The sequence below is a fragment of the Centruroides sculpturatus genome, unplaced genomic scaffold, assembly GCF_000671375.1.
Source record: "Centruroides sculpturatus isolate CEXI.00-Female unplaced genomic scaffold, Cexi_2.0 scaffold983, whole genome shotgun sequence".
NCBI lineage: Eukaryota > Metazoa > Arthropoda > Arachnida > Scorpiones > Buthidae > Centruroides > Centruroides sculpturatus.
In genome coordinates, this window is record NW_019385180.1 from 261,745 (window position 1) to 276,327 (window position 14,583).

General features: G+C 30.4%; 1 protein-coding gene across 1 annotated transcript in view; it reads left to right on the forward strand.

Annotated features, from left to right (window-relative positions):
- Positions 1 to 14,583, forward strand: part of LOC111635829 (vacuolar protein sorting-associated protein 54-like) — a 45,462-nt gene that overhangs the window by 30,109 nt on the left and 770 nt on the right. Inside the window, exons 15-21 of the mRNA XM_023380932.1 lie at positions 1,134 to 1,183; positions 6,828 to 6,910; positions 6,983 to 7,079; positions 7,161 to 7,266; positions 7,340 to 7,427; positions 7,512 to 7,633; positions 14,498 to 14,578. Of these exons, the coding sequence (XP_023236700.1) occupies positions 1,134 to 1,183; positions 6,828 to 6,910; positions 6,983 to 7,079; positions 7,161 to 7,266; positions 7,340 to 7,427; positions 7,512 to 7,633; positions 14,498 to 14,578 (627 nt within the window). The remainder of the gene's footprint in view (positions 1 to 1,133; positions 1,184 to 6,827; positions 6,911 to 6,982; positions 7,080 to 7,160; positions 7,267 to 7,339; positions 7,428 to 7,511; positions 7,634 to 14,497; positions 14,579 to 14,583) is intronic.

Sequence of the window (14,583 nt, forward strand, 5' to 3'; positions counted from 1 at the left end):
CCCTAATGCTATGGTTTATATAAAAATCCTCATCTATAATGATATCTGAACATTTTTAATAAAATAAAATAATTTTTAAAGTTGACATACTGAGAAATCCTTTGAAAGCATTTGAGTTTTACTTGGATCATTTCTATTTTCTTCTTCATATATATATTCAATATTTAATTTTTCTAAATTCATGCAACCAAGATCTTGAAATTTTTTTGAATACAATATAGCACACTCTAGAATCTTGTTAGAATTCATAATTTCAAATTTGAGATTTTGTTTGAAGTTTACAATATGAAATAACAATTCCTGCGACACTGTAGGAGGAACTCCAATTGAATACATTCCTTCTGCCATTGTGCTTGTGCCTATGTTAGTTTATAATACTTCTCAAATTCCTAAATTTCAGATCCAAAAGTTGTGAAGGCATTTTATAGTGAGGCAAAATAAATTTCCAAATGGTTCTCATATTTCTATTGGAAACTTCTAGCAAAGATGAAATATCTTCTATTGTTATTTAAGTGATCTGAATAAATGAATGTTTATTGCAGATAGTAAGGCTTAAATATTACAATAACACCTTGATCCATTAGCTGTAATAATAATGATGTAGTTAGATGGTAGGTAAACTAATTGTTATTTAAGTCTATTGGAATGAGCTAGTACTTTGTTTAAAAACAAAGATTTAAACAAACAAAAATAAATTTTAAACTGTTTAGGGGTGTTCCTTCATATCTTTGTGGATCAAAAAATTTTTCAGTCAGATTTGAATGATCCACTTCCACTTTTATTACACTTATCAAAATTAATAGACAATATAAAAAAGAAAAAAACAATTTTTATTTCATTGAAATATTTTCACAAGTGTAGTTTAGTCATATCAAATTGAAACACTTTCTTCTGAACCTGAAAAGTTCAAACACTTTAAATATAACAGTTAGGAATTCCAATTTAGAAGAAATAAACATTTAGCCAGCTATAAACTCAATTGTTTTAATATTATTTATTAATTTAAATGTAGGTTTGAAAATAGAGAAAGTTATTTTAAAATATTCATGGATATTATATAGAGTTATATAAAAAAGTATTTGTAATTTATTTGTGTGTGTTCATACCTTTACTGAAATTCATTTTTTAATTAGGCTAATAAATTTGTCTCGAGGTTCCACGAAGATAAGAAGTCCAATCTTAAGTGAGTAATGTATAGATTAATGTTATAGTATATAGTAATTGTTAATGGTAAAATTTATTAATAGGAAAAGAAGTAATGAGTTTAAATTAAATATTTAGCATTTAATAATTTAAATTATTGACTTTTTGTGTATGAAATGTATAATTATTTAGTATTAGATTGTTGATTTTATCAGTATGTAAGGCATTGTCTCATTAAGGTTATATATTTGATTATTTAACTCTTGATGTTAAGCCAATCCATCATCCAGAATGGGATCCAGATTGATGTAATCTGTTATCATGACTGTCAATTTGGATCCAACTCAAGTCTGGATCTTCAATATAAATAGGCTTATGCTTTATTCTACAACCATTTAGTCAGTTATTTTGTATTAAAAAGGTAAGGTAAAAAAAAGGCAAGCAATATTATATGATTAAATTCCTGCTGTCAGTGTATTATTATTAAGGCAATCCACAATCTGCTTTAAAAAATAAAAATTCTGCTATATTATGCTTTATGACAGAAATTTTCCGCTTTATTCTGCCTAATTTATTTTATTTTATATTTTTTAATTCCACTTGCATTCAGCACACAAATTTTCTTCATATTTTTATTGGTAGTACTTCTTTCGCTCTCTAGTATTCTTAATTTGTCTACCTTGGCTGCTTTAATAGCGGCATCAAGCTTAGAGCTCGATAATTCGGCAATTCATTTGGCTTTAATAATCAGGTTTATGAAGAAAAACTTCATACTTGCAGACTTTGTACTCGTTTGTATCCTTGCCCAATTTGCACAATCTGGCGTCAGGCATTTATTGAAGCTACTGGGCATGGTTAAAACTCAAGACAGCGTAAGCACAATTATTCCAGATATTTACAGGTTCCGACAAGTAAAGAATTTTTATAGTCCTGCCACAAATAAGCTATATATTGATTATTGACCATTTGTGACATGCTATAACGAGCAAAAATTTAAAAAAAATAATAGGTAGGTTTAAAATTAATAAATACAAATGTATTCTGACAGTGAATGAGTTAATTATGCTTTCTATTTGCAAAATTCCTCAACCTTAACACAAAATAAGAAAAAAAAAATGAATTTTTAAGAAATTTGCGGGATTTCCCGGAATAAGAAAAATTTCCCGGGTTAAAAAAACAACCGGGATCCCGGAATCCCGTTTGAGAAACCCTACTACTATTACTATATATCTTTGTCTGAATCTGATAGATCAACTGAATTGAACATGAGGCAAATATGAAAGTCCAAATTTTTCTTGGTAAATGATGATTTCTTCAGCGTGAGAAGATGGTTTAGGGTAGAAACTCCTCTCCACATCTACTCTGTTAGCAGGAACTGACAGAGTTTTTAATGCCAGCTGACTCAAAATCGGCATTTCCTTGGTAGAGTGCTTTCAGAAATTTACTATATCATTGCATACTGCTGTTTTCGTTGTTGATTAAAGCATTGTAGTATGCTTTTTTTTCCCTTTGGTATCTCTTTCTTAGAGAATCTGCCTAATTGAGAAATTATACTGTCCATTGTTTGGTTATGATTTGGATCCAGGACTTCAAGCTCTTTCCAGAACTGCCATGCTGGATGTTTGCCATCTAGATAAAGTTGGGGCTTTGAATCTATACCAAGTGGTATCAACAGTTCCTAATGCCTCCAAAAATTTGCCAAATATCACTTCCTACAACACTGGATTTGGATCAGGCTGTGATTCCAGTTTCTTGATCAAGTTGCTTAAGGCTTTAGCCTGGCTTACAATTGCATGTAGCTGTTCTTCAAGTTTGGACTGATCAGGTTACTTACTGAGCTCTTGCAACTTCTTCCATAATCTGATTTTCTTTAATCTATGCCACTTTAACATCCCATCTCTTATAGTAGTATGAAACTGCTTCTAGCCACATCCTCCATCAGGTAATAACTGGTACAGGTGGCAGTGTTGAAGAGTGGTTCTTGGAAGATAAAGGTACCTGGAATGAATGCCTTCTGTTTGCCGTCTTCATTCCTGAGATGAAACGTTTAGGATGCTGTTCTTAGTATACACTTCTTCAGCAGAATCTAGTATCACAACCTTGACACATTTGTGCAGTAGTGTCTAAATCTTTGTTTCCAACATTGAGGAGAATCTGCACAGGATGCTTTCACTAGGCAAATTTTTACTCGGAGATAGTTTTAAATCAGACTTCATCCACTTTTGGAACTCATTGTGACAAAAAATGTGCAAGGGTATTCCCACAGAACAGAATACAGAAACCATGTCTTGCCATCTTGAAGGTTTACTACTTTCGGAAGCAGTAAATGGCAAGGTTTCTTGCTTGCTGCTACTATTCTTGCCCTTACAATGTTTTGCACTTGCAATATGTGTACTCACAGTGAATTTCTTTTCATAGCTGACCATAGTATTGCAATACTTGCAGTGCAAATTTCCATTTTCCACTACAAATCTTTCATTGGGAAATTCATGTAATCAAAGAGCTGCTGTAACTGGTGTCTTTGGGCATTATCTTAAGATATAATGAAATACACTTAATTAGAAAGTTGGTTTATTCAAATCTTTACAGTAATATATCAGATATAACTAATGGTTACCAGATCCTGGGGAGATGGGCGCTAAGTTGCTAACTGGAAAGAAAATTCGCTATATTTAAAAAATCATCTTTTTTGCTACCAAAATCTTAAAAGGTTGCTACTTTTTTGCTACTTAATTGAGCAAATAAAAAATATTAAATTATTCAAAGTAAAAATTTAAAAATAAACAAATATTTTATTTAACAAAAACAGTAAATTTCTATTTAACATTAAATACAAAAAAACTGCAATTTTTCTGAAAGGAAATAATTAAATCTTCATAAGGTATGAAGATGAAATTTTTAATATGTAAAAATGATACTGACAGAAGGTAAACAAAAGTAATATAAACAACTTAATAGAAAAAATAGTTATTAATTTGAAAAGTGTAAATAAGAACTGAAATACAGTAAACAAGATTTGTATATTGTATTTTCATGTGGATATATAAAAATGAGAAAATCTCTATTTTTGACTTATTTGAACGCAGGTGTCAGTATGCCGCTAAAGCTCTCAAAAAGTTGCTATCTTGCTGACAAGTTGCTATAATTGGCTATAAGATATGAAGAGACAAAGTATGGGAGTTGGACAGGGCTGCAGGGAAAAAACATGGTTACCTTGACAAAGTTCCTTAATTTTCCTTTATCCTGCTTTATTGCTTAATAACTTTTGTGTAATAACCAGAAATGGAATGGTATGCACTCATTTCAGGGTTTCAGTAAGCAACACATGGTTGGATTCGGATATTGCTTTATCTGCTTTTGGGTTGCCTTAATTATTATCATCAACATCATTATTTACATTTAGTTGCTAAAAATGCTATCAGGAATTCTTTAACTTTCTTCCTTTTCCAACTCACAATGAAGTGAACTAAGGTGATAGTTATTTAGTTTAAGAAATAATTAGTTTTCTCTAATTATTCACTTTAGAATTTTTTGTTGACAAAATGCATACACTACACAAATTACATATATTTAAAACACTAAAACTTACACATTTACTTGTACAAACTGACTTTACATATGTTCTTATGTTGATTCAAAATATGACACTTTTTTGGTTTTTTCCCTTTGTGTTATTTATTTATTTATTTTTGAAAACAAATAATTTAATTAAAACAACAAAATTTGTAAACAGATGAACAGTGACCAATAATTTTCAATTAGAGATAATGAAATCATCAAATATGACATCGAGAAAACTTGCCATTATATGAAAAACTGATACTTTTAGAATTAGATATTAAATCATTTAATTATACTGAGTTTGTATGTCCTTACTATTTATACTATATACAAACACTGTTTTTAATAGTACACTAAATACTGTAAGGTCTCGTTTTATGCGGTGGATACGTTCTACAGAAAAACGCAAATAAAAAATTCGCATAAAAAAAGACTTTACTTGCCTTGAAAAAGTAGGGATACGTTCTGTAATTTTCTAAAATCGCATAAAACCAAAACAACGAGTTAAAATTAACTTAAAACCGCATAAAAAATTTGCAGAAATTAAGAGAAATAGGCTGCTTAATAAATTACTTCGAATGTCTGAAAGAAATTCATATAAAAGCTTAAAATAAACTTGTATTCAAACTTAATTCAGTTCATTTTATTGAAAAGTAATACAAGGGGAATCCCCGAATTGCAAAAGCTCACTCTAAAAACAAATCACTAAGATCTGGATGTGAAGAGTTAATTAAAATTTGAAATTTTTTTTGAATTTTTGGAATGTTTTTTAAGTCTCCAAATTTTTAAAAAATATTTAAAAATATACGGCTAGCTAGTGTTCATCCTACTTTAAACCCTTGTCCTCCCGCGACGTCTATGAGAATGCCCCGGGAAATCCAACTCCAGCTGTGTTCAAGGTCATCCAGATGTGTAAACAATGACTCATCGGTGTTAAATTTCACAGAAGGGCGAGACANCCTTTTTTTTATTGAATTTAATATTGTCAGTTGTTCTCTCTTCTACTGTTGTTATGTCACAACCTTAATAAAAACATATACATAGCACTTCGAAGCAGTGTCAGTTGAGCATGACATTTGCAAAAAAAAAAAAAATATCTTGAAAAATGAACCACAGCTTCATAATGTTATATGAGAATATATTAAATGATTAATATTTATCAGTAATATACAGTAGACCCCCTATAACACGGTAGATATGTTCTGTGTTTTATGAATTCCATGTTGTACGAGTCACTTAAATACACGAGCCAATCACAGCCTGGCACATGTGCAGTTTAGGGACTATGGCTGTTTGAAAGGTTTTCTTCCATAAAATTAATCTATTCTAGACTAATTTGACTCAACATTTCCAAAATACGTATAATTTTTTGGGAATAATCCATATAAACTATGCTATAAACAAAAAATTGTGGATTACTTACCAAGTGTGCACCGTTCGACGACGCCATTGCTTAAGCTTGTTTTCGTCGCGAAGTGGCACATCGAATGGTGGGTGCATGTTTCCTGATAAGTTATTTTTCTGCGAAAAATTCACTGAACTTTGGAGACATCATTAATATAAATATAATTTTTATGGCCATTAAATAATAAATGGTTTTTAGTAGGTCTGCTGCTCGTTTAAACTCAACAGTTTGTGCAATATCCGCTATTGGTCTAGATTTGACCAATCCTGTCGTGACACGAGTCGGCGATGACATTTTACCGTATTATACGAGTCTCTTTTAGCATGTTTATACGAATACAATCGCAATTTTTTCACCGTTTTATATGAATCCATATTATATGAACCCGTGTTATAGGGGGTCTACTGTATTCTTTATGTTCTTTAAATTAAAAGCATTTACTGTATGCATTATCATTACCTTAGATTATTTATAATTTTTCTTTTATATTAATGAAAATTTTTTTAAAGTCTAAATTATTTTCTGTATAATTTAATCTTATTTTAATGTTTAAAAGCAAAATTTGCCAAATTGAATATAGTTTTGAAATCTGTATTAAATTATTTTCACTTTCATCATTAGCCAATTGTCAGATTTTTTAATGATTTTTATTTATGTTTAATTTGTTTTGAAATAAATCTCTTAACATTTGTCATAACAAATTTTGATTTCTTTTTAGCTTACTTTTAAATAGTGAACAATGGAAACAAGTAGATGTTCCTTCGGAATTTCAAGATTTGGTAGATCATATATCACAAAAGGGTATTTTATAAATCTCATATTCTCTACATTTTATAAAATATTTAATTAAAATAAAGAAATTTATTTTTACAGGAACATTAACAGTAATACCTAAACGTTCTGTAACAGATAATGAAAGACCGGCTCAGAGCTTTTTGGTTGTAAATGGGCAGAATTTTGCTGTTGTTAGGTATTTTACTTTTAAGCATTTTTTTTTCTCTTCTAAGGTATTATATTATTATTTTAAACTACTTAATTTAAATTTTAACAGAACAGTTCTGTTACTATTGAAAATGGTAATGGAGTATTGTCAATGTGCTAAAAACATTCCAATGATTGCACCAGATCTTTTAACAAGACTTGTGGATCTCTTAAAAGTGAGTAAAATTCATAAATGTTGCTATGAATTTTTAAAAATTTGTTAATAATTATTCTAGAACTATCTTGCAGTTTTTTAATTCAAAGACAAGTCAGTTGTTATTAGGAGCTGGTGCATTACAGTTAGTAGGATTAAAAACAATTACTGCTAAAAATCTTGGTGAGTTATATTATATTATTGTTATGCTGAAATTTTATGTTATTTCTTTTGATAATGTTTTGTCTTTGCATGATTTTTCTATAGCTCTTGCTTTAAGATGCCTCGAATTAATGATTATTTATATACCATATATGAAAGCACATTTTCAAGATATACTTACAACTAAACAACAGTTTATGTGCAAACATTTTGATGAAATATTAAAAGTAAGTAAATTATTTAAATTCCCACTAGGATATATAAGAAATACATTTGATATTGAGTATTTTATTGTTTTAATACAAATTGAATGATGATAAATAATACAAATGTATTAAAATCCATTATTGCTTTACCTCTCTTATAAAGGTTGAGTGAAAAGATTTAGAAGTTGCTTTGAAATTGTAATCTAGCTCCTTTTTTTGTAAGATTAATTATAATTATAATACAGTCAACTTGTTTTAATACAAATTACTATGGAAACAGTAGTTAGTTTGCTTTATTGAAAATTCATATTATCAATTTTCAGGATCAAGGTTGTATAATTTAGGGAGTTAAGGCTTAATAGGTTATTGAATTTTCTAAATTATAATATTTTGAATTGATTTACTAAATAAAGTTAAATTTATTTACAAAAATAAATTAATGTTCTACATGATTTTCAAATCAAACAAAATGAGGAGGAGACTATATTTATAATTTAAGTATGAAGAAGTTCGACGGCCAGATGGCTGAGTGGTCAAGATGGCAACTTACTGCTCTGGGGGACCTGGAATTGAATCTGAATGGGTTGAAAAATCCCCAGGAATTTTTCGGGAGTAGTCTGTCTGGATATGTCGGGCCCTGTCCCTTACCAACTGGCCACCCCATTGTGGACCTGGTCGAACCCATAATGAGCTTGCTAAAAGAGGCCCTCTTAGTGCCCACAGGGCGGAAAGAGTTAAAAAAAAGAAAAAAAAGTGTGGAGAAGTATATCAGAGTGGCTAAACAAAACAAAGCTAAAAGAAATCTGATTTTTTTTCTGTTGAAGATTGTTTGAAAAGGTAGAAAATATTTTTGATGCGAAAAGAGTAAAACAGGAGTCAAATTTATGAAAAAGTAGCCAAGCCAGGCATCACTGTATACACTCCTTGATAAGCAAACTATCATATGTTTGCATGGGACTGTATCCATTTAAAGGGAAAGGTGTCCTTAAACTTTAACCTTCTAGTTTCTGAGTTAAGTAGAATGGTCTGCTAAAACCAGATATTTGAATTGCTCTACAATCAGAGGTCGAACCTGTTTTTGCATACTAGAGGAGAAAATATATTTACTCAAAATGAAACATTTATTACAGTACCACTTTTTATTGTTCACTTCAAAAAGTGTAAATGGCAACAGTTATTTGAAATAGGATTATTTCTTGGGTAACGGTAATTTACAGTTTGGTTTAATGAATTCTGGTATAATTTTTGTTCACTTTATCATGTGAAAATTAACACTGTGCAATGATGTTTTACCAGGGAAATGGTAGAATTTGCTTTAACATGAGAATTTTCTTTATTGGTGTTCATTTTAAAGCAAGTTGACTGTAGTTTTAACAAACATTTGAAACAGAATTAATTCTTTAATATTAAACATAAGGAAAATTGAAAATATTTGAAAATTACATGGGTATGACTTAATACTGATATGGTTTTGACTTAATGCAGAAGAAAATAAGGTATGTGAATAACTACTACATATTATTCAGCATATTTTCCCTTAGTCTTGAAGCACTTCCTGTAGTTTCAACGTATCTGTCCTGTTTAGCTTCCATGATGTCACTAGTATCGTTGAAATGTCTTCTTTTTGGGTATTTTTTCAATTTTTTTTCCCATTTGAATGGTAATCTGAGGGAGCTAAGTTTGGTGTAGGTGGACATTGGACTGTTTGAACTTCATTTCATTCAACTTCATCACTTTTCTGGTGATATGTACCAGATTGTTGTCATACAAAAAAAAATGATGCCTTTGTAGAACTTTCCACATTGTGTTTCTTTCAGTTTTGCTTTCAGATCCATATTGATCTGACCCTAACTAATACAGTGGGTAATTGGTTAACGAAGATAATACGTTCCAAGACTTTGTTTGCTATCCGAATTGTTCCTTAATCAATTATCGATTTACCATAGGTTTTTATGGGAATTCGTTCTGGAAACTTCAAAAAATAAAAAAATATATATTTTCTTACTACATTTATTTATATGTAATAATAAAGATACATATATACACAGTCCAGTCTTGCATTTTTATTAGTCTTTTTTTCTGTTTGTGGGGGTTAAAGAATCTGTCTAATATCGATTGCTTTTCTCTCTTCTTCGAGATTTTTCAGAAGTAATTAATAGCATTGTAATTTTAGAGATACCTAAGCCTATTAACCTCAACCTGGTTTGGATGCCATTCTAAGACCGTTGTTCTGACCTGATGTTTAATAGCAGATATCGACATTAATTCTCTTTTTCAGAAGAAAACGTATCTTGCCGAGTTTCTTGGTGTTCTTCATTCAAGAGTTCTTGGTGTTCTTTTGTCATCAGCTTTCTTAGATAAGATTGAACTGTAGCCTACTGTAGACCTGTTCAAGCCATACTGCCCAGCAACAACAGACATCAGACATCTGCCCACTCTCTACTTTTGCTATTATACTCTCACCTTTCAAAAATAAAAACTGACGCAAAACTTAATGACCGCGAGACTGTCGGGCAGAGTCTTACCTGACAGTCTTGTGAATACTATAAAAGGATTGTTTCTGTCAGAAAAATAAAAGGCTGGAATTACGAGGGAGAGTTTCAAAGTTTGGAGGAATACTATCCGATCAGTATATACCAGATTGAGTGTCAATGTTGACCTCTCCCGTGCTCTGAAAAGTTTTGAATTGTTGCCCAAAGACAAGGGAAGACCAATCGATATTCATTATTTTATGTCGCTTCTTCTTGTGTTTGTTCTGTGAGGTGTTCATTGTCTGATCATAAAAATCTTTTGTGAAAATGTTTGTTATCCGATTTGTTCGTTAACCGATCACCCACTGTACTTTAGCACAGTGGCAAAGCGTAGTGGGGGCGGCAAAATTTCACAACAAATAATAATAATAATAATATCTTGTAAAAATTTGAACCATTTCATTTCATATTTTCATTGCACCTACGATTTGGACCGATTGTAATGAGCACAGAATAGTGTTACCATCCGGACAGTCTGGGTCTATTAATTTTACCTGGGGATATTGTGCGCAAACTGTCGACCTTTTATTTTTCCTTTCTTGTACGATTTATTTGTATTCATATACACCTCCAATATCCAATAGAGCTAAGTCATCTAGGTTACTTACGTTACTCCTACCCAAGTCTCCCTAGTCGCTAACTGTAACTGATTTAGAACCAACATGCACTGCACATTATTCTTCGCATTGCAAAATGACATACGCATGCGTCAGGAACTTCTGTTCGAACAAACCTCACCTGGCTCAGCGATTTTAAAAAGATGGCAACACTAGCACGGAATTTTTATTACTTATTCTGTGACAAAACTGAATTTTAGTCTTTTAAATTGAGATACCTAAATAAGGGGACGGCGAAATTTTCCTTTGCCCCGGGTGGCTGACACTCACGCTACGCCACTGCTTTAGCATCACTTTTCTGGGATAGTCAAAGTTTTCTTCAAAAATTGTTGTATGTAGAATTTCTTCGATGATGAGAAATGCTCATGTCTTCTCTTCATGAACTGCTGCTTTGTTTTCAGATCATATGAATATAAAAAAGTGTCATCCATTTTCATTAATCAGTTCATGAAATCCTAAACATCACTCTTAAAAAAAAGAAAGCCAAAATGACCTTTGACATTTCCATTTGTGTATGTTTTTTGATCAATGGGTAATGGATTTTGGAACCTATTTTGTAGACAACTTAACTTACCGATCTTTAGTTTCTTGGGGACAATATGTCTGATCCATTCTTTGGCTATCTGCAGATATTCAGCTATACATATTTCAATGAAATTTGATGGAAATCCAAGAATCAGTGGTGCACAACATTGATGGTTTCTGGTGCAAAGATGGAAATTGATCTCCCTGATCAGTCTACATTTTGAAAGCCAAAGTCACTTTTCCAAAAATTGCTTATCCCCACTTTTTAATGATGGAATAACTGGTACAGTCATTCTTCAATGTCTGTTGAATTTCCTGTGAAACAGGAATTTAATTATGGTTTAGAACTCTTATGTTGAATTGGATATTAATTTCCACCATTGTAAAACTATGTGTAAGTAATATGCAAAAGGTGCAAAACCTACTGTTCATTTTCTGTAAAGGTGTTAAAGATTTATTCTATCATGTCATATCTTATTTTTGCCAAATAACTTTATAATATTCATTAGGTTAGGATGAGAGCTGATAAACTTGCTCTCATAAAATCATCTGGTTAAAATTTAATCAGTGTGATCATTCAAATGATTTAAACTAGCATATTTTCTCTCCTGAGATTCACATTTTTTTTAATCCATTCTATTAGTCTGAAATGGAGAAATGTCTTAGAATTAATGGTCTTATATTTACAGTCACATGATATGTTATGCACCAGTAATAGATGTTTTTGGTTATACTGCTAAATGATCAGTTCAAATGAGCTTTGCTGGTAGTGAGCATTTAATTTAAACTCCTTTTTTAATATTTAAAGTGCACTTTTCAAGAACATTAAGTGACAACCTTAAAAGTCATTATATATGTAGAAGAGTGTAGAAACAGAGCTTTTAAACATTACATATTTCATAGCATTTGTAATGTTTTTCTAACTTGTTACTTAACAAAGCTTAATAAAGTTAATTATTTAAAAAATATTTCCTCTAACGTGATTTTGATACACATGGTTGCATTGAGAGATTAACTGCATTAATGATGTAGTGGCCTTTTGCTTTGGTAAATAGTGAGATGTTATGATGTATTATTTCTTAATTTATTATATTATTTGGAATTCCAAATGCTAATTTGGCATCCATCAATTGTTTTGACATCTCAAATTGCTTAGGTATTGATTTCAATTAATTTGTTACTGTATTTACTTGAATGTAAGTTGCACTTTTTTCAGGTTTTAGTATCTCTGAAAATAGGGTACTTCTTATGGTGGTATTACATCAAATCTAACTAGCAAACTCTAATGGCATGAATCTTATTTCCACTAATTACTAATGTTATTTTAATTAATTTGTTAGACTAATATTGATAATAGCAAATATTTAAGAGGTCAACTTAACTCAATCTCATTAGTCTATTATATTGTAAGTACTTGAATCCCATAAAAAATCCTGCAGCACTTGTTCAAAAAATTTTGCATTTCTAATTCTTTAAATGATATGGAGGATGATTGCATGTGGGAGGATATGAGCATCAAATCCAGTGTTGATTCAGAAGAACCTAACATGGAACATGAAAAAGTTTCTGACTTTGATACCATGGAAGATAAGTTATTGCACAATAAAGTAGTGTTATATAAGTAATGAGCAAATTTATACCAACTGAACCAATTCTGTTGACAAATAGAGTGAACGTACAGAAAGTAAGGTTTGTTTTATAAGATGCTATTTAATCTATTTGAGTAAATATGGTACGGTACATCCTATTCTCTTGTTTTGTTTTTTTATTTTCTTTATTCTTTCTGTGGATACTAAAAGCTTTTCTTCCAAGCCCATCATGAGTTTGATCAGGTCCACAATGGGGAGCCAGGCAGTCAAAGATGGGGCTCCGACATATTCAGGTGGGCCACTCCAGAAAAGTCCTGGGGTTTTCAACCTGCCCAGGCTTGTCAGGGGTCCACAGAGCAGTAGGCTGACACCTCTAGTTTTCAGTTGAAAACAGGAATCATGCTTGAATCTATAAACAAACTCCCATTATTTTTATACATTATATTATATATCATATGTAGCAACGTTTCAAGTAACTTCAAAAAAGATGAGATATCTCAAGTAAGATATTTATTTCAGTTCAGAGTTTGTACAATAAAACTAAAAATATGCTGCTCCAAATCATTTCCTCAAAATTCACTTTAATTGAAGAAGTATTTATAATTAAAACAAGAAATTTGTGGTGTATAATTTTCATCTAAAAAGTTAGTTTGAAATTAACCAAAAACTTTTTTCTTTGTTTTATTTAATCTTAAGAAAAGTTTGACATGATTTTATGTATTTTGTTTTTAATAAGACACAAAACATTGAAATTCATTATAAATTTTTTATTTATACTTCTACAAAATGTGATTAAAAAATGAATGCAATTTGTACTTTGTATCTTTACAAATGCTTTAGCATCTTATAAAGATATCAAGTACAATAATCATAAGCAGGATATTTACATACACAGATATATGGCCACATAAAGTGATAAGATGTGTCATTTGATGTAGAACAGGAAATGGTAGGAGCAATCAATAGTAATAAAATAAGTTGAAATTAATAGAATAATTTAAAAGTACTTTTGTCAAGTTATGAATAAGATAAATGTTTTATAAGCTGACAAAGTGAAACTGGAACAAAATTCATTTTATTTAGGTTGTAATTAATATATTTCTTTATTTTCAAGATGGTTTGAGGCTAAATATACTGCTGGAAGTAAAATGCAACACCATGTAGGCCTCTAGATATTGCAATGCATTTTACTTGGCCAGCAGTGTATTATGCTAACTTATATATTAATGATAGTCTTGAGGATTTGTTAAAAAGATTTTCAAATAGTTTTTTCTTTACAAAAATCTGTCTTATCATTGTTTCCAAGCTCTTATTTCATAATTTTTGACAGGTTAATAGCAATAATTAGATTGAAAGCTATTTTTGAATTGAATAAGATATTTCTGCACAGTCAATTATTAATATAGGTAAATTCATATTCTGTCAAGTCCTGTCATTTAAATACATTATTCTCTCTCACAAACTGTAAAAATTAATATATTTATAAGTTGAAACATTACCATAAATTTTAGAATGAAGACAATTTCTATTAACATTAAGGCAATTATTTTTTGTGTCCATATAATTTATCTATCTTAGAAGTTTCCTACAAGAGCTAGCATCATTGTTTTCTTTTTTATTTAGGATTATAATAATCATATCAATGAATTATCAAACAAGCTTGTAACAATTATTGGAAGTATGTTTGAAAATCAGTTGGCAAAGGTATG